Source organism: Pituophis catenifer, unplaced genomic scaffold (genome assembly GCF_029215685.1).
Source record: "Pituophis catenifer annectens isolate HBS135680 unplaced genomic scaffold, rPitCat1.0.hap2 SCAF_6, whole genome shotgun sequence".
In the NCBI taxonomy this organism is placed as follows: domain Eukaryota; kingdom Metazoa; phylum Chordata; class Lepidosauria; order Squamata; family Colubridae; genus Pituophis; species Pituophis catenifer.
This window is the reverse complement of record NW_027256886.1, coordinates 79068111-79090639: the sequence shown is the minus strand read 5'-3', so window position 1 is coordinate 79090639 and position 22529 is coordinate 79068111. Positions and strand designations below refer to the sequence as shown.

Genomic DNA, 22529 nt, shown 5'->3' with positions numbered 1-22529 from the left:
TCTGCAATCTGTTCCCCTCTCACAACATACATCAGAGCCACAAAGAAGGTGATAAAAGAAGGCATTACTTGAAGGTACCAAGTTCCTTCAAACAAGAAAGTACCAAGTTACCAAGGAGACGGCCCTGTGGCCTAGCAGCTAAGACATTGGGCTTGTTGACTGGAAGATTGGCCATTCAAGACCCAAGTACTGCATGATGGGGTGAGCTCCCATTCTTGCCCCAGCTCCTACCAACCTAGCAGTTTTAAACCTGGGCCAAAACTATTTAATTTGATTTTAATTCTACTTTTTAAATTTTGTATGTATGTATTTTATTGTTTGGCTGTGCACCGCCCTGAGTCCTTCGGGAGTAGGGCGGTATAGAAATCAAATCAAATCAAATCAATAAAATAAATAAACCGTGGAAATGCAATTCGATAAATAGGTATCACTTTGATGGGAAAGTAACAGTGTTCTATGTGCCTTGGCGTATAGTCATGCTGGCCATATGACCACGGAAGCAGCTTCTGACAATGCTGGCTCCCTTGGCTAGGAAACGGAGATGAGTACTAACCAGTGGTGGTATCAGCCGGTTCGGACTAGTTCAGGTAAACCGGTAGTGGCAACCTGCGGTTGGGCCTGCCCACCTGCCCCAGCACTATGCCGTCCTATTTAGCCACGTTTTCTAAGCCGCGTGACAGCCCCGCACACGAGGAAAGCACATGCGTGGAAGGCCATTTTACCGGTGGTAAAATTATGTGAAACCCACCTCTGGCACTAACCCCTAGAGTTAAACACAACTGGACCTTTACCTTTTTTACCTTGGCCAAGTTCTACATTTGGCATTTTAGGTTTTTTTTTTTAAAAAAAGGTGATAGGAGAAAATCACAAATCAAAATCCTGCTCCCAGTTGCAATAGAGGACTAAACAGGAAAAGCCATCCAATCTGGAATAATCTGGAATGTTCAGTTTTCTTATGGGTGGAATTTATAAATCGAAAAGGGACATACTGTTTTCTCCATATACTTTCTACAAGTATATGACAAACATTTTTTTCCCCCAGTTTTTAATGAAAATCAGAAAAGTCAATGGGCTGTCAGCTGCAAATTCAGCAAAAGAAAATCAGTTAACAGGCGGAGATATATCTTTCTCCTTAAACTTTTTATCATTGCAGTGGAAAAGGCAGCGCTTAAATCAAGACTAATCAATTTAAATATGAATAACTGTCTAATGAGTCTTTGTGATGAACTCTGTAAATAATGCTGCTAATAAGAGCGTGCTATCAAAAGAGGGGGAAAAAATGAAGTGATGATAATAGATTAATCAAAAACATCCCTAACCTTAATCTTCTTCTGACAGCTCTAAGAAATTAATAGATATAGAACTTTCAACCTTTCAAAGGAGCACTATTATTTATCCAAATCACAAAATATCAAATACTTCTTGGAAGTTTCTATATTATTATTATTATTATTATTATTATTATTATTATTATTATTATTATTATTATTATTTTTACAAAATTGTTAGTTTGGCATGATCTTTAATATAATATATACTCTGCATCAAGAAATGAAAATCATTGGCCTAGTGTTTACCAGTATAAAAAATAACAATATGAAGGATGGGAGGGAAATTAAACAGGGTGCATTATATTCGCCGTTTTCTCAGTTCAACTGGTGAATTTAGAACCAACCTTTAATCTGAATTTCTCCTCATTTGTGACATGACATCCCACAGTGCATTAGGAAATAATGCAGCTGAGAAGTTGTAGATAAGATCTCTTGAGTCTTGTCACTGAGAAAGGTCAGAGAAAATTTTATACAGAAGGAAGTCTACAATTTAAGAGATCTCACCGTTGGGCAGACAGCTACTTATTGCTGATTGGAGAAGTGAAATATGTAATAGCCTTTTAATTTTGCCCCAGGGCTCTTAAGTATTCCACCCAAATTTATTTTGATTTTTACTTACAGCGTTACACATTATAAAGATCTTTTTAAAAAACAGTTCAGGACATAAAACCCTACACCTAAGAATAAACTCAATTTAGCACTGTGCAATGTAACTACGGATCAGTGGTGGGTTGCCCCCGGTTCGAACCGGTTCTATAGAACTGGTAGTAAAATCGGAGGGAGGCTCCGCCCATCGACCCCGACATCATCAGAATGCTTCTGTGCATGCGCAGAAGAGAGAGCGCACGCACGGCCCCGTTGTGAACTGGTAGTAAAGATTAGTAGAACCCATCCCTGCTACGGATACATAGGACTGCACTGGTTAGGTCCAAGTCAATAGATGAAATAAATAGCCAGTAGTATTTCTTCCATTGTGATATTAATTGGTACACTTTGCATCTTAAAAGATAACTTCACTGACTGAAATTCAATTAAATAAAATGAGATGATCCATACATGTGTCAGGGTTCCAAGTAACACCCCCAATGAAAGAAAACTCCAAGGCGTGAGGTTCCTCAAAGTTCCTTTTTATTGAAGATATCATATTGGCACATCTGGGAAAACCCAAATATGAAAGTTTCCAGGTTTTCCCCACCCAAGTGAAAGTTCAAGTCCTTGCCCAGCACCCATATGTCCATCACATGGTCCAATTATCCACTGTCCAAACTGGAGACACCTCCCAGTCATCCAACTCCAGGTGCCAGGGCAATGCGTCCTTGACTCTCTGAGAAAGGAATGTTATTTTTACTACAGATATCACCCATACTCTATGCAATCCCCCCTCCCATTTTCCCACAGTAGAATATATGGCAGGCCTGAAGGCCCAAATGTAAAAGATGGCTTCCAGGTCTGACAACATGGTCATCCCAGAAGCTCGTGCTTCATTTATATAAATGCATATTATTCCTTGGCTGAGATTTTCTTATTTTATGCAAGTGCCCATTTCTTGCTCACTCTCTCTGTGTGTACAGTGTATAATATCCCACACCATATTCTACACATAGAATGTTGATAGTCTTTCATACAGAAGTATTTTCCATGGAAGAAACACATAATATGCAGAAAAATCTATCCTAGTAGAGTGAGTGAGCGTTTAGAAAAGCTCTGAAATATTTCTATACCCCAGTTATTATGCAGATGACAGAATACAAAAAAAAAAGAGAATTACAAATCATCTGATGCCTGACACTTGAATACAAGTAGGAAAGCTATTACAAATGCTAGCTTTAAAATCCAGTTTCCCAGAACACACAGGCAAAAAAAGAAGTCTTCCAATGAATGTTATACTTTTTTTTTTCATTCATCACAGGCTGCAGTTCATAGACATTTTAGATGCAAAACAGTTCCATTACCTCACGGATGGAAAGGTCTTCTGAACTAGTATTGGATCCTTAGAAGCAGCTACTAAACATTCTGATGATGGTTAAACAGAGCAACAAAAGAAGCTCACTTTCTATCATTCTCCTAGCCTAAGTCTCAACGGCAGCGAGGAAATTGTTCTTATCTGTCTTTCTGCATGTGCGCAGAACAGTATAAAAAGGGACTTGCTCAAAGCGTACAAATTTTGTGGGGAGAAGATGCAGTCTATTCAACCTAATGGTATAGGCAATACAATATTGATTGATTAGGCGCCATCAAATAAAATTGTTCATGCCATCCAAGATGGCATAGGTCCAAGTGATTATATCTGTAAGTTTGCTTGTTCAGAAATGAGATATACTTTTCCAGTGGTATAAAGAGAACCTTAGAGAAGTGAAACCTATCACAAGTGCTCTTGATCTTTTGCCCTTCCTAGCTGGTAAAAGTAGTTCTGGATGAAGCTAGGCAGGGGTGGGCTTCAGATCCTTTAGCAACGGGTTCTCTGCCCCATTTCTGGGTGGGTATGGCCATGGTGGGCATGGCCTAGTCAGCCGCCTGTACCACGGCAGGGGGGTGGCATTTTTCGCCCTCCCCAGGCTCTGGAGGCTTTTATCGAGCTTCTGGGATTGTGAAAACAGCTTCCCCCGGGCTCCGGAGGCCCTCCAGAGGCTGGAAACAGGCCCGTTTCCGGACTTCCGGAACCTCTGGTAGGCCCATTTTTGCCCTCCAAGACCCTCCGTGTGGCCCCTGCACTTACCTGGAATGATGAACGGGCCGCGTGGAGACTCCTGGGAGGGGAGGGGCAGGGTGGGCGTGGCCAGCCAGGGATGTCATTTGTGGATTCGCTGAACCCCGGTGATCCTTGGCTAGAGGATCGCCCAAACCCTGCCAAACCCCCAGGAGCCCACGACCCTGAAGCTAAGCATGATTTCCTCATGGCTCAAAAAGGCTGTAATGAAAGGTTTGCTTAAATTAATTCATCCTGGATCATGGTTGTCTGGGGTGGCTCAAAAAGGCTGTAATGAAAGGTTTGCTTAAATTAATTCATCCTGGATCATGGTTGTCTGGGGTGGAGGGGAAAAGGGGATGACAAAATGTATGCCATAACTTCGTGATACTAACCCCAACCACTTTGTATTTAACATTAGCTATCCTCTGCAGGTATGCAAGGATTGGATCTTGCATTGTAGCATCACAACATGTGTTTCATCACTTTGATGAAATCAAGGCCCTCTGCAGACACCCATCCTCTGACTTTACCATGTTGACTCACCAATCACCCCATCAATTTTCAATATTCCATACCTGGCCAGGTGCTGCAATGTATAGTAACATCATAGTTTCAGAGATTTCAATGGTGATGCCATCATGATGAAATGTACATCAGGACACTATGATGCTAGATGTCTTACTAATTGGAGGCTAAAACATGAAGAATGGTTGCAGGAACTGGTTATGTCTAGTTTAATGTAAAGAAGGACTAGGATATAGTTCCAATATCTCAGAGGCTGCCACAAAGAAGAGAGAGTCAAGCTATTCTCCAAAGCACCTGAGGGCAGGACAAGAAGCAATGGGTAGAATCTAATCAAGGAGAGAAGCAACTTAGAACTAAGGAGAAATTTCCTGACAGTTAGAACAATTAACCAGTGGAACAACTTGCCTCCAGAGGTTGTGAATGCCCCAACACCGGAAGTTTTTAAGAAGATGTTGGATAACCATTTGTCTGAAGTGGTGTAGGGTTTCCTGCCTAAGCAGGGGGTTGGACTAGAAGACCTCCAAGGCCCCTTCCAACTCTGTTATTCTATTCTAAGTCTGAGGACCAATCTTTCCTTTCTTCTATTCTATTCTATTCTATTCTATTCTATTCTATTCTATTCTATTCTATTCTATTCTATTCTATTCTATTCTATTAATTCCTATTGTTCCTACTGGTGTCTTAATATCTCCTACAAGATATAATGAGTGTGGTTTGCCCTGTAATGTTGCAATACAATTTTGTCCCCTCGTCCTCTCTTGCAGACATCTACAGCTATAGATGTCATCAACATGGCAATATTCCAGTCCACTTGGCCAGAATATGCCCTGGAGACCTATTGTCTCTTATAGATGAGATGTCAGAAAGCGATGTTGAAGGATTCTTATTGCTATAAACAAAGCCTGTAGTGTCCCCTGGGGCTCACCTTTCCTTCATCCTCTTCAACATAAATATTAGGGCTGTGCCGGGCTTCAATTTTGAAGGGGGAAATGTGTTTGGAAGTGTGCAGAAGCATTAATGTAACACTTGTTGGCAATATTTTAACAATATCTGTATTTCCCCCCCCAGAATTCCTACTGCCCTCTATAGCGGCAGTATGAACCCAGGGGAAAATGTCTATTTGGTCAGTTAGAAAAGGAACAAATAGATAGCCTGCAACTGTAGAGATAGTATCAGAAAAGCCAAAGCTCTAAATGAGCTAAAGTTGGCAAAGGTTGCTAAAGAACTAGAAAAAAAATTTACTCAGTGATAGTCATAATAAAGGCAAGAGAACCAGTAAATCAAATGTTCACTGAAGATATGAAAACATTTAAGGAGGAACAAAGAGAAGGGGGAGCTATTCTTTCAATGCAGTCTCCTTGCAAGACTGGATTAAATTCTGACAGTGACAGAAGAATTCTTCTTTGAATGCATATAAATTTGAATGCTATCCTGAGAAATAGCTGATGGTCTGGGAACAACCCTTTGTGCATAACCTGAGAAATGAGAAATTATGGGAGGAGAGGAAATAGAATTAACAAATTAACCGAGTTGGAAGGGACCTTGGAGGTCTTCTAGTCCAACCCCCACCCACCCACCCAAGCAGGAGACCCTACACCATTTCTGACAGATGGCAGTCCAGTCTCTTTTTCAAAGCTTCCAGTGATGAAGCTCCCACAACTTCTGAAGGCAACTTCATTGGTTCATTGTTCTCACTGTCAGAAAATTTCTCCTTAGTTCCAGGTTGAATCTCTCCTTGATCAGTTTCCATCCATTATTCCTTGTCTGACCTTCAGGTGCTTTGAACAATAGCTTGACCCCCTCCTCTCTGTGGCAACTCCTCAAATATTGAAACACTGCTCTCATCTCTCCCCTGGTCCTTCTCTTCACTAGACTAACCATGCCCAGATTTGATTAGACCTTCTTCTAAAAATGGTTCATGACCTCTGGGGCGCTGCTGCTAATACTCAGGTGTGCCCCTATGTTCAATGAGGAATTAAAAGAAGATCCAGGAAACTACTGAACTGTCTATCTGAAATTAGTATCTGTGAAAATTCTGTATTGTCACAAGATTGAGTATTTTGAAATCAATGTGGCTATTACCAGAGAGCAGCAGGAGTTTGTCAATCACAGATCTTAGCAGACTGTAAATTTATCTTATTTTTTTACTGAATATTTTGTTAATTAATTTGTGGAAATACCTTATACACAATGTCTTGATTTCAGCAGAGCACTTAACGGAGTATCTGATGACATTCTATTAAAGTCTTTACCAGCATTCTCAATCAACTTGCTATTTATTTGTCCCCAATCAGCATAAATCTCATAGTAATTAAGTAGCTGGATCAAAATTTCTACTCAAATAATGTTCATCCATGATTTCTTACCAAACTGATAAAAAAAAAAAAAAGGCAAGTGAGAACACCACCAGGTTAGTCCTGGCAGGTATTTTTCAATTTTTTTATTAATAGATTAAGAAGTATAATGAATTTGCAGGTGATACAAAATTAGGTGGGGCGGGTAATATCCAGGAAAAGGTTCATGTTTGCTAGGATAGACACATTGTTGAAGATAATAGAATGAAGCTAAACACAATGTTCATCATTTAGGAAATAAAATCATATATATGGGTATAAGCTGGAGGAAACATGTTTTGATAATACCACTTCAGGGCAAAATATTGGAAAGTAGTGATTAAATATTAATAATGGGATGTGACTGAAAAAAAAAGACAGTTCAATTTAGAGCTGCATCAATGTTAAAACAGTTTCTAAATAGCAATGGCATTTCAGGTTTATATACTGCCCCACAGTGCTTTACAGCAGCGGCCCACAACCTTTGTGGCTTGGCAGCCCAGCTGATGGGAGAGAGGGGAACCGGGCTGCAGGAGCAGTGGGCCGCCACTATCATGAGGGAGCTGTGCCAGTGGTGGGTTGCTCCCATTTTGCACTGGTTCTATAGAATCGGTAGTGAAACCGGCAGGAGGCCCCGCCCACTGACCCTGACAATGAAAACGCTTCTGCGCTTGTGCAGAAGAGTGCGAGCATTGCGAACTGGTAGTAAAGGTAAGTAGAACCCACCCCCTGAGCTGTGTGTGTGCGTGAATGCCGGCTCACGTCTCGTGCAGCCCAGTTCCAAATAGGCCATGGCCCTGTAGTGGGCTGCAGCTCGGGTGTTGGGGACCTCTGCTTTATAGCACTCTCTGGATGGTTTACAATGAAGAAGTATTATTTGTATATCACCCCAACAATCTGGGTCCTCATTTTACCCAGCTCAAAGGTATGGAAGACTGAGTCAACCTTAAGCCCTAAGAGGAGGGAGATCAGTCTCAAGATTCAAATCCAGAGCTCTTCATCTTGCTTTTGATGACCTGGGGCATGGCACGAAGGCAACACAGCCAGAAAACCGCTATGAATCCCTTTATTGGCACCAACTCTGCCCTCAATGTCCCTTTTACGGCCTGGAGAAAAGTTCTCCTACAAACCTGAAGATAATCCAGTCCCAATACTGTAAACAGAATGACTGCAATCAATCACTTCAGCAGGGCAAGATAAAAAGTTCCAGACGGGGAGAATAATCCCAGCAAGACAAGCTAGGCATACAGTAGCACGGTAGTAATTCACACAGTCAGGAGGGAATGCCAGGAATGCAGGCCACAACTCTCAGCACCAGATTAATTCAGTGTTTGTTCCTAACAAACACCGCTCCCAACTGCCTCTCCTTTAAACTCCATCCCCAGGTGTGCCTTGTGAAGGGAATCAGGGCCCTTTCCTTCCTCGTAAACCATGCAACCCACATTACTCTCTTCTCTGTTCTTCCCTGCTTGCCCTAGGATGAGGAGGGGGTGGGCCTTGGTCTTCATCAGAACCCCCTCTCCCTTGTTCTACCTCTCCCCTGCTCTGCCAAGCCTGACTTTGCCCTTCTCCAGTTTTCTAAACAACCAACGGAGCCACTCTCTTGCTCTCTGTCAGCTGTTCCTCTTCCATCTCAGAGTCAGACTCTGACAGGGGCATGACACTGCCTTTTCAAACTAAGAGATCTTTTAAGGCCTTTCCTCAGCCTTAAAATTTCCTGCCATCTATTCCTTTTTCATTCACCAAATGACTTTCTCTGGCATGAGAATCAGGGACCAGCCTCAGCCTCAACTCCCTTAAAACACCTTATACTGCTTTGATCAGACATCCAAATGCTTCACATTCAGCAAGATACAAATGTGATAAGTAAATAAATAAAACATTTCTCGCTCATACAAAATCTATTGAAATATCACTCAAAATAGATGTTCCAACTTTAGAATGTTTCAAGCTTGCGGTGTTATACACATCCTTGGATTTTTAACTGTTATATTTACATTTGTACTACTTTCTCTTATGACAAATCAGGCAAGAAGAATAAATATTTAATATGAAGAAGTTCAAAGACAATAAAACCAAGTAAAAATTGAAAACAACATGTTTTGTTATTACGCTTCTATGTTTTCTTTTCATCTTCTGTGGCATTGTTTCCATAGTTCGCTTGTAGCTGTTAAGGGGATTCCTTGTGTGTATGTTTACCACCCTGACTGGTGATACCATGATCAGATTGTGAGTTAATTTGAAAAACCAGATTTCCTTAGCTAAATTCCGCCATGCAATGACAGTACAAAGAGAGAAAAAAATAGGATCAGAAGATAAGAATTCCTCACACTTTTTCAATAAACATAGTAAAAACCTCTTTTAAGAATTTTACTTTATAAGAAGTTCCATAAAATCTCTTAAAAACAGAAATAATAAAATATTTGCTCAGTTGGTTCAGGAAAAAAAATTAACAGTAGTGGGCTGCTAAATTGGCAAAGTGGTAGCCTTTGCCAAACTCTTCTTACAACTGTTTTTATAGTAAATGTGCATATAGGGGCACGATGGCTCAGCAGTCAAAGGCACTGAGCTTGTAATTTGGAAAATTGATAGCCCGGGTTCAAGACCCAAGTGGGAAGGGTGACAGAGTGAGCTCCCATTACTCACCCTAGCTCCTGCCCATCTAGCAGTTCTGAAACATGCAAATGTGAGTGTCAACTCTGAAGCTGGCCTGACTGAGGCCATCTTGGAGGCTTCAGTGTAGGTGATAGAGATAGGGAGGGGTGGGATAGAGATAGTTGGAGTTTTGTAGCCAAAACAAAATAGTTTTCCCTGAGAATCAAGGACGTTCCCACAGGTGGCTGAAGAGAGGAGGAGTGAAGTTTCCAAGCAACTGGACCAGTGGTGGGTTGCCCCCGGTTCGGACCGGTTCACAAAAACTGGTAGTAAAACCGGCGGGACGCTCCACCCACCACCCCGGATGTCATCATAGGTAATCTGTGCATCTACAGAAGCTTCTGTGCATGCACAGAAGCTCGGCACGCGCACGAGCAAAGCGAGCACAAGCACGCGATCCCATTGCGAACCGGTAGTAAAGGTAAGTAGAACCCACCCCTGAACTGGACAATACCTCGACTGGACCATGTGACGGATTGTTTGGGAAAGAGGGAAAAACTTTTATGTTTAATTGGGTGAAAACCACAGGAACCTTCAGAGTCAGTTTTCACCAGTTTGTGCCAATATATGCCCAATATACTTGTTCTTTGAGGAATCTGCTTGTCTCGGAGTTCTGTTTGCTATGGGTGTATTACTTGGAATCCTGACAGCGAGTAGATAAATAGGTGACACTTTGGTGGGAAGTAACAGTGTTCCTTGAGCCATGGCATATAGTCATGCTGGCCACATGAACACGGAAATGTCTTTGGGCAACATCAGCTCTTTTGGTTAACAAATGGAGATGAGCAGGGCCCTCTAGAGTTGGACACAATTGGACAGGGAATTTACCTTTACCTTTATGCATATACTGTATTTGGATATGTGTGCATGTGTGCAAATATATGCATGTGAGTACATACATACTCAGATGTGTATATGTATGCAGAAGTGTATATACCAAATAATTCAAGAATCAGTTTTCCTAACTTTACATTTGATAAAGTATAAGATAAAACATCTCTTGGCAATTTCATTTATTTTATGGACTTCTTTTTAATTTCCTGAAAAATTCCTCAGATGTTTCACCAAGCAGAAACCTCAAATTATGCTTTAGGCAAAATGTTGAAACAGATGACCTGGGGTTATTGCAAAGCCTAGACAAAATCCATTTTTCCAATCTATAAGGCCTCATATAAAGGTAACGCTATTTTTAAAGTAAATCAGTACTTTTACGTTAAATTAGATGAAAACCACAGGAACCTTCAGAGTCGGTTTTGAACTGAACTGAACTCTGAATACTGAATTCATAAAACTTAAGTTTACAATACAGGTTGTCCTCAATTTATGACCACAGTTGAGCTCAACATTTCTGTTATTAAGCATGACAGTTAAGTTGAGGTTTGCCCCACTTTACAACCTTTCTGGCCACAGATGTTAATTACTGTTTAGTAACACAGTTGTTAAGTGGTTGGGAAGTATGACTGCTGCAGAGGTGGGTTTCAGCAGGTTCTGACCAGTTCTGGAGAACCGATAGCGGAAATTTTGAGGAGTTCAGAGAACCGGTAGCGGAAATTTTAAGTAGTTTGGAGAATCGGTAAATACCACCTCTGACTGGCCCCGCCCCCATCTATTCTCTGCCTCCCGAGTCCCAGCTGATTGGGAGGAAATGGGGATTTTGTAGTAACCTTCCCCTGGAGTAGGGTAGAAATGGAGATTTTACAGTATCCTTCCCCTGCCATGCCCACCAAGCCATGCCACACCCACCAAGCCGCACCCACAGAACCGGTAGTAAAAAATTTTGAAACCCACCACTGGACTGCTGACATTCAATATGGACAGAGGGTTCTGAGTTGAGGAAGTTTGGCTTATGTAACACACTATGCATATATAAATCAGCCAAAACTGTAAAGATAGCTTCATCAGCAGAAGTGATGGGACTTTGTCCAGAGAAACTTATGCACCTATAAATTAGGCACAACCTTTTAAAAATAATTTATTAAGGACCGATGCAAAAAAAAAAAAAGCAGGAAAATACAACATCACTGGTTTATATAACCAGTGCACATTAAGGATACTTCTGTATGTATTTAACATTTCTAGAATGAAATTTCCTGGCCCAATTTCCAGGTCAAGTCTGTTTGACTGTCATGCTTTCAAGACCTATAGCTCTCCTGCTTCCAATGAACTCATTTCAGGCTGAAGCAGCAAAACAAAGTTTTGCAGCACAACAACTCACTCTTTGTGCTTTAGAGTCAACGTATTGGTGTGAATGTGGGAAGTCCTAAGAAAGATCTTGGGACTTCCATTTTTCTTCCATCGAAGGTCTTAATACAGAAATCATTCAATGCTAGTAAAATTCACAGAGGATCATCTTGTTTTGTTTTTTCTAAAAAAATATTTTCCGAGGGAAGGGCAAGAGCCAGGCTTTGCCTCCTTCATCTTTAAATTGAAGATTTATTTAATTGAAGATCAGACAAGAGATACAAAAAAATATATCCTCTGCATCTTCACCACACTGTATGCAGTGGTGGGATTCAAAATTTTTAACTACCGATTCTGTGGGCGTGGCTTGGTGGGCATGGCTTGGTGGGCGTGGCAGGGGAAGGATGTTGCAAAATCTCCATTCCCACCCCACTCCAGGGGAAGGATACTGTAAAATCTCCATTTCCACCCCATCCCACTAACCTGCTTTCCAACTCCATTTTCCTGTGCAGGGCAACAAAACAAGAAGACCCAACCGATCAGCTGGGACTCAATCAGCTGGGACTCTGGAAGCAGAGAATGGATTGGGGGTGGGGCCAGCCAGATGTGGTATCTGCCAGTTCTCCGAACTACTCAAAATTTCCACTACCGGTTCACCAGAACCAGTCAGAACCGGCTGAATACTACCTCTGACTATATGACAGGGATGTCAAACTCAAGGCCCGCTTAGATCTGGCCTGCAGGGCCACCCTGGAAACAGTGAAGGACTGGCCTGTGGTGCCTCTGCCAGTGAAAATGAATCTTCGGAGGACCACAGGTGGCCCCCCAAAGCTCCATTTTTGCTGGCAGAGGGCTGCAGGAGGCCGTCACAGCCAAAATTGGACATCGAGCTGGACACACCCATCATGGCCACGCACCTCGGCCCCCTAAGGTAAAACATAACCCTGATGCGGCCTTCAATGAAATTGAGTTTAACACCTCTGTTATATGAGAAATATCATCTCAAACAGAAGAGTTTTCAGACACAACCTTATTACTGCAATTTATATTTAGTTCATACTGTAAGAATGGGACACCTGACATAATGAATTTTCAAATCTACATTAACCTTAGTTTTGTCATATCATAGATATCCTTGCCTTCCAAATCCTAGATCATGTCTGTCTTGTCTTCTATTGTTAACAACATCCACTCTTTTATCAATGTTAAACAGCAGGCAGTAAGGTATGATTTCAAGTCTGATAAACCCAATTCTCCTCTTTCTTTTGCATTTTGTAGTGCCTTATATTTAATTTAGGGTGTTTTCTTTTGCATACAAGTTTATATATAACCTTTGGCCATTGTTTAAATGGTAGATCAGTTATCAAAACAGTTATTGTCTGAAACAAAAACAACATTCTACATAAAATATTTATTTTAATTACAGAAATTCTATGCAGCAGTGCCAATTTACTTTGTCCCTTCTTGATTTTATTTATTTATTTATTTTATTTGATTTCTATACTGCCCTACCCCCGAAGGACTCAGGGCGGTGCACAGCCAAACAATAAAACACATACATACAAAATTTAAAAGTAGAATAAAATCAAATTAAATAATTTTGGCCCTGACAAATTTAAAACCCCAAACTTTTAAAACCAATTTAAAATTGAATGTATAAAATACTAAAAGATATTTAAAAATTAAAAATCTTTTATAAAAGAGAGAGAAAATTAGGCCAGGCCCGCCTGGTGAAATAGTAAGGTCTTTAAAGCGCGGCGGAAGGTGCGCAGATCCAGGATCCTCCGTATCTCTGGGGGGAGCTCGTTCCAGATAGTAGGTGCCCCCATAGAGAAGGCTCTCCCCCTGGGGGCCGCCAGTCGGCATTGTTTGGCTGACGGCACCCGGAGGAGCCCCTCTCTATGGGAGCGTACCGGCTGGTGGGAGGCTATTGGTGGTAGTAGGCGGTCCCGCAAATATCCAGGTCCTAAGCCATGGAGCGCTTTAAAGGGGGTAACCAAAACCTTGAAGCGCACCCGGAAGACCACCGGGAGCCAGTGCAGCTCGCACAGGAGGGGTGTTACATGGGAACGCCATGTCGCTCCCATTACCATTGATATATTTTTTTTGTCATTCCATGTCATAACATCGTTATTTCGGAATAACTTACAGTTCATATTTGTTATATGGATACCAAGTATTTTATCTTCTTAATCTTAAAACACATTTTATTTATTGATTCTGTTTGATCTTTAACTTCATGATTTTTGTTAACATCTTTGTCTTGTTTGTTAATCTAGTAAACTGCTAATGCTCCAAATTATTTTAATTTACTCATTAAAAGTTCAACTCCCTTTAAAGGGTTAGCCAAAACACAATCAAGTAATCTGTGAAAACTCTTAACTTGTATAACTCTTTTTAAATCTTTTTGTCCGCAGTCTTTTCATATTGTCTTATGTCTCTGTTCAATATTTCAAGAACTAAAATAAGCAAAAGAGGGGACAAAAGAAAACTTTGTCGTGTTCCTTTTTGTATCTCACATGCTTTGGTTAAACCAGCATTAATGATTATTTGTTCCATCTGTGAAGTATAAATCAATTTCACCCATTTTATAAAATTTTCTCCATAATTCCAAAACCAGTTCAAAAGAAAACTCAGTTCCAATTGTCAAAAACCTTCTCTGCATTTAAAAAAGATTGATGCAGCTTTTTTTTCGTTGTTCCAAATATTCCAAAAATATCTAACATAGTTTTAACATCATCTTTCAACTAACTTTTAGCTTAAAAGTTAGTTGAAAGATGTCATGATCCTCATGAATAAATTTTTGCAAAGTTATTTTCTGTCACCACACTATGGAGAATAGATAGAATTCTTTATTGGCCAAGTGTGATTGGACACACAAAGAATTTGTCTTTGGTGCATATGCTCTCAGTGTACATAAAAAGACAAGATACATTCGTCAAGAATCCTAAGGTACAAAACTTAATGATAGTCATAGGGTACAAATAAGCAATCGAATCATACTAGGAAACAATCAATATAAATCGTAAGGTATTTAGGTATTAATGTTATATTAGCCTCTTTCTGGATCTCTGGCATCTTTCCTCCCTATAGAATAAAATCCATCATGGTTTGTAACAGTTCTTTCCTCAAAACACATATAATACAAACTCGATAGTCCATCTGATCTAAGCATCTTTCTTGGTGTACTCTTTTCACTTGCTTCTGAAACTTCCCTTATTATAATAGGTCCCTTTATAATTTCTCTTTGTTCTTTGTGGGTGCTCCATCACTGGAGGTTTTCAAAAATAGATTGGACAACCAATTGACCAGGACAGCATAAGGTCTTCTGCCTTGAGCAAGAGGTTGGATTAGAAGACCTCTGAGATTCCTTCCAACCAAAATGATTCTATGTTCCATGCTCTTCTGTAATTGTTGGTAAATTTTGCTTTATAAGGTATTCATCTATTTAATAATTTTAAGGGATTTTTAATATTTGTATTGTCTGTATTTTATCTTGGCTGTTCACCGCCCTGAGTCCTTCGGGAGTAGGGCGGTATAGAAATTTGATTAATAAATAAATAATAAATAATATTTTCTCCAACGGAATATCATATCAATGTCAAAATTGTGACCATGTGACTGTAGGTGATTGTGTGATGGCTGTGAGTAGTGAGTAGTGGAAGTGTGAATACAGGTTGTAAGTCACTTACTCTGAGGCTGTCACAACTTTGAACTGTTCTTAAACAAATGGTTATAGGTCAAGGACTACATGTATTCCAACAAATCTATCATATTCATCATTAATAAAAGTCCTGGGTTTAATAGAGGATTAATATACAAAATGACTCCATTTCTTTTTTTTAAGCTGTGCTGAAATAAATTCTTCACTTAACTTTTTATAGCCAAATATTTTATATATTTTTTCCTGATATAAGTCTCTTGTAGGCAAATTATGTCTTACTTTACTTTTTTTTTTTTAATAATGAAATATTTCTTTCCTCTTTTGAGGAACATTTGCTCCATTTATATTCCATGTTAAACACTTGTATTCCATAATTCAGCCCAAAATTTAGGAAAGTCCACATCTGTAGCGCCTAATTTAGTAATATTTTTTTTCCAATTCCTGTAGCGTAGTGACTCTTACGTAGTTTCCTCTGAAACCTCCATTTCCATCTCCTCCAATTCTCATTTATATCTTTCTAAAAAAAAAAAAAAACCTCTTATCTTCTGAACTGAATTCAGTCTAAATCTCTATTGAAAGGTAAAAATGATGCCTTCCAATTTATTCCACTGAAATGGGATCTTTTTTCTCTTTTAGGTTTTTAGCCAAAAAAGGTACATTCTTTTCTCTTATACAGAATTCTAATAAGAATCTCTTTCAAAACAAATATTGAACTGGGCATGGCTAGTCTAGTGAAGAGAAGGACCAGGGGAGACATGAGAGCAATGTTCCAATATTTGAGGGGCTGCCACAGAGAGGAAGTGGGTCAAGCTATTCTCCAAGGCACTTGAAGGCCAGACAAGGAATAATGGATGGAAACTGAACAAGGAGAGGTTCAATCTGGAAACAAGGAGAAACTTTCTGACAGTGAGAGCAATCAACTAATGGAACAGCTTGCCTTCAGAAGTCATGGGAGCTTCATCACTGGAAGTTTTCAAGAAGAGACTGGACTGCCATCTGTCAAAAATGGTGTAGGGTCTGCTTGGGCAAGGGGTGGTTGGACTAGATGACTTACAAGATTCCTTCCAACTCTGTTAATCTGTTAAGAATCTGTTAAAATATGTCTTCAACTGTCATTTTCAAGCTTGTGTTAAAATCCTGCTCTAGGACTTGATCTCTTGTCTTCTTTCTAACAAAATCTATCAAAATTTCCCTAGGGAAGACTCCCACCTAAATTAATGGGCAGGATAAACAAACAGGGGCTTCACTTTTGCAAATCCTTTCTCTTGGACATGGTGGGCGATCAAGAAGGAGCAGGAAAGCTGCATTGCACGCCAGCACTTTTTGTATGCCAGAATAAAGTCCATTTTATCATTCTATAAACATACTCAAGTTAATAAAAATGGCACGGAGTTCACATTTGGCATTACAAAACTAAAGTAAACAGATCCCGAATTGTAGTAATAAAGTTATTTTTTAAAAAGGGTGCCAAACTAACAGCCTGAACAGAAACTGAGCAGCTACAAGTTCAGCTTTGCCTCATGCCCTCCAGCTACAGTCAGATAATGGTGGAACAGGTGCTCTGCAGCAAAATTTCAGGATGAGATGAGATGAGATGAGATGATATTATTTCTAGGTTGAATCTCTCCTTGGTCAGTTTCCATCCATTATTCCTTGTCTGGCCTTCAGGTGCCTTGATAAATAGCTTCCCTCTGTGGCAGCCCCACAAATATTGGAACACTGCTATCATGTCTCCCCTGGTCCTTCTCTTCACTAGACTAGCCATGCCCAATTCCTGTAACCATTCTTCATATGTTTTAGTCTCCAGTCCCCTAATCAACCTGGTTGCTCTTCTCTGCACTTTTTCTAGAGTCTCAACATCTTTTTTATAATGTGGTGACCAAAACTGGATGCAGTATTGTAGGTGAGGTCTTACTAAAGCTTTATAGAGTGGTATTAATGTCTCATGTGATCTTGATTGAATCCTTCTGGTAATGCAATTTAAGATTGCATTGGCTTTTTTGGCTGCCGCTGCACACTGCTGGCTCATATTTAGCTAATTGTCCAATAAGATCTAAGATCCCTCTCACAGTTACTGCTATTAAGCCTGGTTTCACCCAATCTATAGGTGTACTTTTGGTTTTTCTTGCCTAAATGTAAGACTTTACTTTTCTCTACATTGAATTTCATTTTGTTAGATAGGGCCCAGTCTTCACTCCTTGAGCCTGTCTTCTAAGGTGTTGGCTATTCCTGCCAGCTTAGTATCATCTGCAAATTTGGTAAGTTCCCCTTCTATTCCCTCCTCTAAGTAGCCCTCAGATATTAGGGCAGATTTGTATGGGAGTCCTGTAGCTTTCAATGATGTAGGTGAAACATTCAGAATGACCCCTTCAGCGCAGAGAGTGAGTCTACAGACAAGCAAAAGTTATTGTCCTGTTGCTCACCAAGCCTTTAGTTTCTCATGATACTCATCAAACATATCCAATAACAAAGGAATAACCTGGATTAGTTGTGTTTCAAAATCACTTTACAGAGAGAAGTGTTTGATTGCATTCCTGGTTGAGGCGCAAGATATGTATGCATTACTTGTGCGCTGCCTTCATGCCTAAATGAAAAGTGACAATTGTGCTTCATGCTCACAAAAAGTCCCAGCAGCAGATGTTGAACACAAAAGGCTCGGCTAAATTATCTAAGGGGAGGAGGGGAAGGAGGGCGCAGCCAAAACTACTGTTTCACTAGAGCACGGCGAGGTTGTCCAGTCTGCTGCTATTTAGTGACCCAGAACAATCACTCATTTCCCAGCCCAGAGCTAATTCATTTGCAAGATTGAAAAAAGAACGGGGGTGGGGGGGAGAGAGAGAGAGAGAGAGAGAGAAAGAAAGAAAGAAAAGGAAGGAGGCATTTCTGCACATGCCCATAATATTCTTCACCACTGGGGGCAGCTTTACATAAGACTGCATTGACTGAAACCAAAGCAACAGTCAGAGAAGCTTTTCGGAGTGACAGGATGCAGAAGTGAACAGTGCTTGTTCATTGTACCGGGTCATCCTGGCTTCTCTGCTTCAACGCAGCTTCCTTAGCCGGATTGAGGGTGCAGACTATGAGTACTGGGCTGCCCAGTGGAATACAGATGGGTGAATTCAGACAGCTGAGCGTCACTTGGAGGGACCTCTCAAGCTTTGCGACGGGAGATTTGAAAGAAGCCGAGTCTACGATGTAAAGATTCCAAACCGCATCACCCATGAAGACCCTATCACCTCGGAAGAACTTGACTTTCTGCTGCCAATGCTGGGTTGGGATTTATTTGCTCTTGGGATGTTCTGCTTGCCTGGCAAAGGATAATGATCCAAAATCGGTCCATTTCCCAGGAGGTCCAATTTTGCTTCCTGGGTATCAGCAAAGCTTGACTCACCAAAGAACAGCTGACAGGGGCTGTCATGTTTGTGGCCCCTAGGAAAAAGCAAAAGAGCTAAGGACGACCTTTGAAAACACAAAAGGATGGGTATGTTTCCATTTCATTCCTTTCTAGTAAGCCTAACAGCAATCTCTGCAATGCTTCTGTATTAATCACCCTGTAGATTGGCCTCTGTGCAAGCTTTCGACTGGAGATACATTTCGGTGTGTGATTCAGTTTGGCTCTGTCTGGCTTACACGGGTTCTTTCTCTCTCTTTATTAGATTTGTCGCCTTAAAATAGGGCAGGGGGGTGGGTTATGGGGGAGGGAGTAAAATAAAACTGCTTGCAAAGTACTTCTTCTGCGGGAGGGTTTTTTTTTCCTCTTTATTGTGGTAGCCTTTCTGGGCATGACTGACAAATATTTGGACTGTTTTTTTGGGGGGATAACTTTTCTAAGTTATTTCTATTTCCAGGTTTCAATGTATTTAGGCTACTGAGCGGATCAGCAGTAGCCCTGGTAATAGCTCCCACTGTGTTACTGACAATGCTTTCGTCTGCTGAACGAGGATGCCCGAAGGGCTGTAGGTGTGAAGGCAAAATGGTATATTGTGAGTCCCAGAAATTACAAGAGATACCCTCCAGTATATCAGCTGGTTGTTTAGGTTTGTCCTTGCGGTACAACAGCCTTCAAAAACTAAAATACAACCAATTTAAAGGTCTTAATCAACTTACCTGGCTCTACTTAGACCACAATCATATCGGCAGCATCGATGAAAACGCTTTCAATGGAATACGCAGACTGAAAGAGTTAATTCTGAGTTCCAACAGAATTGCCTTTTTTCTTAATAACACCTTCAGACCGGTAACAAACCTCCGAAATTTGGATCTCTCCTACAATCAGCTGCATTCCCTGGGAGCAGAGCAATTCAGAGGCTTAAGGAAGCTGCTGAGTTTACACCTGAGATCCAATTCCCTGAGAACGATCCCAGTCCGGATTTTCCAGGACTGTAGGAACCTGGAACTCTTAGACCTGGGTTACAACAGGATCCGAAGCCTTGCAAGGAATGTCTTTGCTGGCATGATCAGGCTGAAAGAGCTGCACCTGGAGCACAATCAGTTTTCTAAGCTTAACTTGGCACTTTTTCCAAGGCTGGTCAGCCTACAGAACCTTTATTTACAGTGGAATAAAATTAGTGTTATAGGACAAACCATGTCTTGGACTTGGAGCTCATTACAAAGGCTTGATTTATCAGGAAATGAAATAGAAGCTTTCAGTGGACCAAGTGTTTTCCAGTGTGTGCCCAATTTGCAGCGCCTCAACCTGGATTCCAACAAGCTCACATTTATTGGCCAAGAGATTTTGGATTCCTGGATATCTCTGAACGACATCAGCCTCGCTGGGAATATATGGGAATGCAGCAGAAACATTTGCTCCCTGGTAAACTGGCTTAAAAGTTTCAAAGGGCTGAGGGAAAATACAATTATTTGTGCCAGCCCCAAAGAACTGCAAGGGGTGAATGTTATAGATGCCGTGAAAAATTATAGCATCTGTGGTAAAAGTACTACAGAAAAGTTTGACATGCCACAGGCTCCCCCCAAGCCCACCTTTAAACCAAAAGTCATCCGGCCTAAGCATGACAGCCAGCCTCCCCTGCCCCCCACCACAGGGGCCCCCGAGGCCAGCTCCGGGCCCGAGCACAGCACTGAGCAGATCTCCTTCCATAAAATCATTGCTGGGAGTGTGGCCCTCTTCTTATCCGTGCTTGTGATTCTGCTGGTCATCTACGTGTCCTGGAAGCGCTACCCTGCCAGCATGAAGCAATTGCAGCAACGCTCTCTAATGCGACGGCACAGGAAAAAGAAACGACAGTCGCTAAAGCAGATGACTCCAACCACCCAGGAATTTTATGTTGACTATAAGCCCACCAACAGCGAGACCAGCGAGATGTTGCTGAACGGGACGGGACCTTGTACCTACAGCAAAGGAGGCTCCAGGGAATGCGAGGTAGGAACCGCTCTCTGTATTTTTAAACACTATTTGGGTTGAACTTCTTTCACTTTTCAGCTACAACCTGTCATATCAGGTGTCCTCCAGTCAGTGCAGGTTAGCCTTACCCTTATGCTTTTTTTAAAGAAAAAGCTTTCCTCCCTTCACAAGGAACCCTGTGAAGTCTGGGCTCAGGTTTACCCAGCCTCTGTTTTGCAGCCGCTTTACTCCTTTTATCTGTTTGACTGTTTTTACCCACGGACAGAAAACTTTTCTCGCACATCCAAAACAGCTGCAGTGCTGGGTCGTTCCCATCCAAACGTGGAAGGGTCCCCCTCCCTAAGCAACATGTTTGTGTGCAAAGATTAAGGATGGGGAAGAACGGTGCAAAAGTAGACCGAATGCTGAAATTCACAACATGCTTCAAGGGCGATCTATAATGCCAGGTGTGCTGTAGCTTGATAGACATTCCAGGACTTGTGTTGGCTTAGGATGGTGCAGGGACAACCCTGGGAGAATGCTTGATTTCTATCTAGTGCAAGGCATCTAAGAAGCCTGGTGTTAAAGCAGCCTCCAGAGCTATCCAGGTTGGGAGAAAGGGGAATCGGTTGGCTAAGCGAAGGGGTGAGTGGGAATCATACCTTTCAAAAGAAGGGGTGGAACAGGGTAAGATTCACTGTGCAGCTCTCAGCACAATACAGTTTGCAGAACTGATAACTTCCAATGGAAAACTGACTGTGGTGTTTTTAAATCAAAGATCCTAGTGTGTCTCCCTTCTCACATGCCTTTCAGAAAATAGTCAAAAGGCATTCATTGAACGAGGGGTCCGAATTCCTTACTGATGCAATTAGAGGAGCTAAAATGTACAGTTGCAAAGGCTAAAGCCACTTCCGGCATAGACTTGCTCATTAGATATTCCGTTTTCATCTGTGTCAAAGGCATTAATGTGATTGACGATGGAGTCCTTAAATCTGTCATTTTTTTTCTTCCTTCAAAAAAACGCAACATTGTCTTCAGTGGTTTCAATTATGCAATATGCCATTTTGGGTATTTAGAAAGCTGATGGGAGCTACATTTTAAATACAGCACAGCAAAAGGGAGAAGCTTGCAGGGAAACTGGGACCTTTGCCAATCCAAGGGAAAGCACATCCGAAGGATTCTCTTTAGGAAAAGTCAATGGATCAATAGGCAAAGCAGAGGAGGAAGGGATCAATCAGTGCTGAATTACATTTTATAGACATGTTTTATTTATCTAATGTATTTGTGATGGGAATCATGACGATGGACATGGATAATTCAGGGCATCCACCTCAAATTGTTCTGAGAATTTTAAAAATGCACCAATGTCTTCTCCTCTTGACATTTTCTTACAAATTACCGTCAATGAGTCCCTTGCAGAGATAGTTTTATTTGTTTATAATAGGTGGTAAAGAACTTCACCGCCTCTATTGCATAACTTGATTTAGCTTTATATGCTGCCCATTTCTGACCACTTGGGAGAGGGGGGTTCTATAAAGCAGATGCACTGCAGCAATTGAGAAAAAAAGGCATCCATATTCTCTGGCCATCCCTGATTTTCGGGGGGGGGGAGAGGGGAGGAATAAATAAAATCACCCGAAATGTTCCAGCAATGTGAGCACGTCTATCTTAAAGTGACTTTCGGGTAATAAAATGGCTTTTTTTTTTAAATGAGAAAGAACTGGAAAAGAAGTGAATCTGCTTCATAATATGGAACATACATTCGTTGAAAGCTGAGAATCAAATAATTCAGCCAAATTGGCCAAATATG

At 41.1% G+C, this 22529-nt stretch overlaps 2 protein-coding genes across 4 annotated transcripts in view; one reads left to right on the top strand and one right to left on the bottom strand.

Annotated features, from left to right (window-relative positions):
- CTNNA3 (catenin alpha 3) overlaps positions 1-22529 on the bottom strand; it is a 954378-nt gene that overhangs the window by 545209 nt on the left and 386640 nt on the right. The gene's annotated exons all lie outside the window — the stretch shown is intronic.
- LRRTM3 (leucine rich repeat transmembrane neuronal 3) overlaps positions 19161-22529 on the top strand; it is a 127866-nt gene continuing 124497 nt past the window's right edge. Inside the window, 2 exon segments of the mRNA XM_070945842.1 lie at positions 19161-19179; positions 19182-20758. Of these exon segments, the coding sequence (XP_070801943.1) occupies positions 19161-19179; positions 19182-20758 (1596 nt within the window).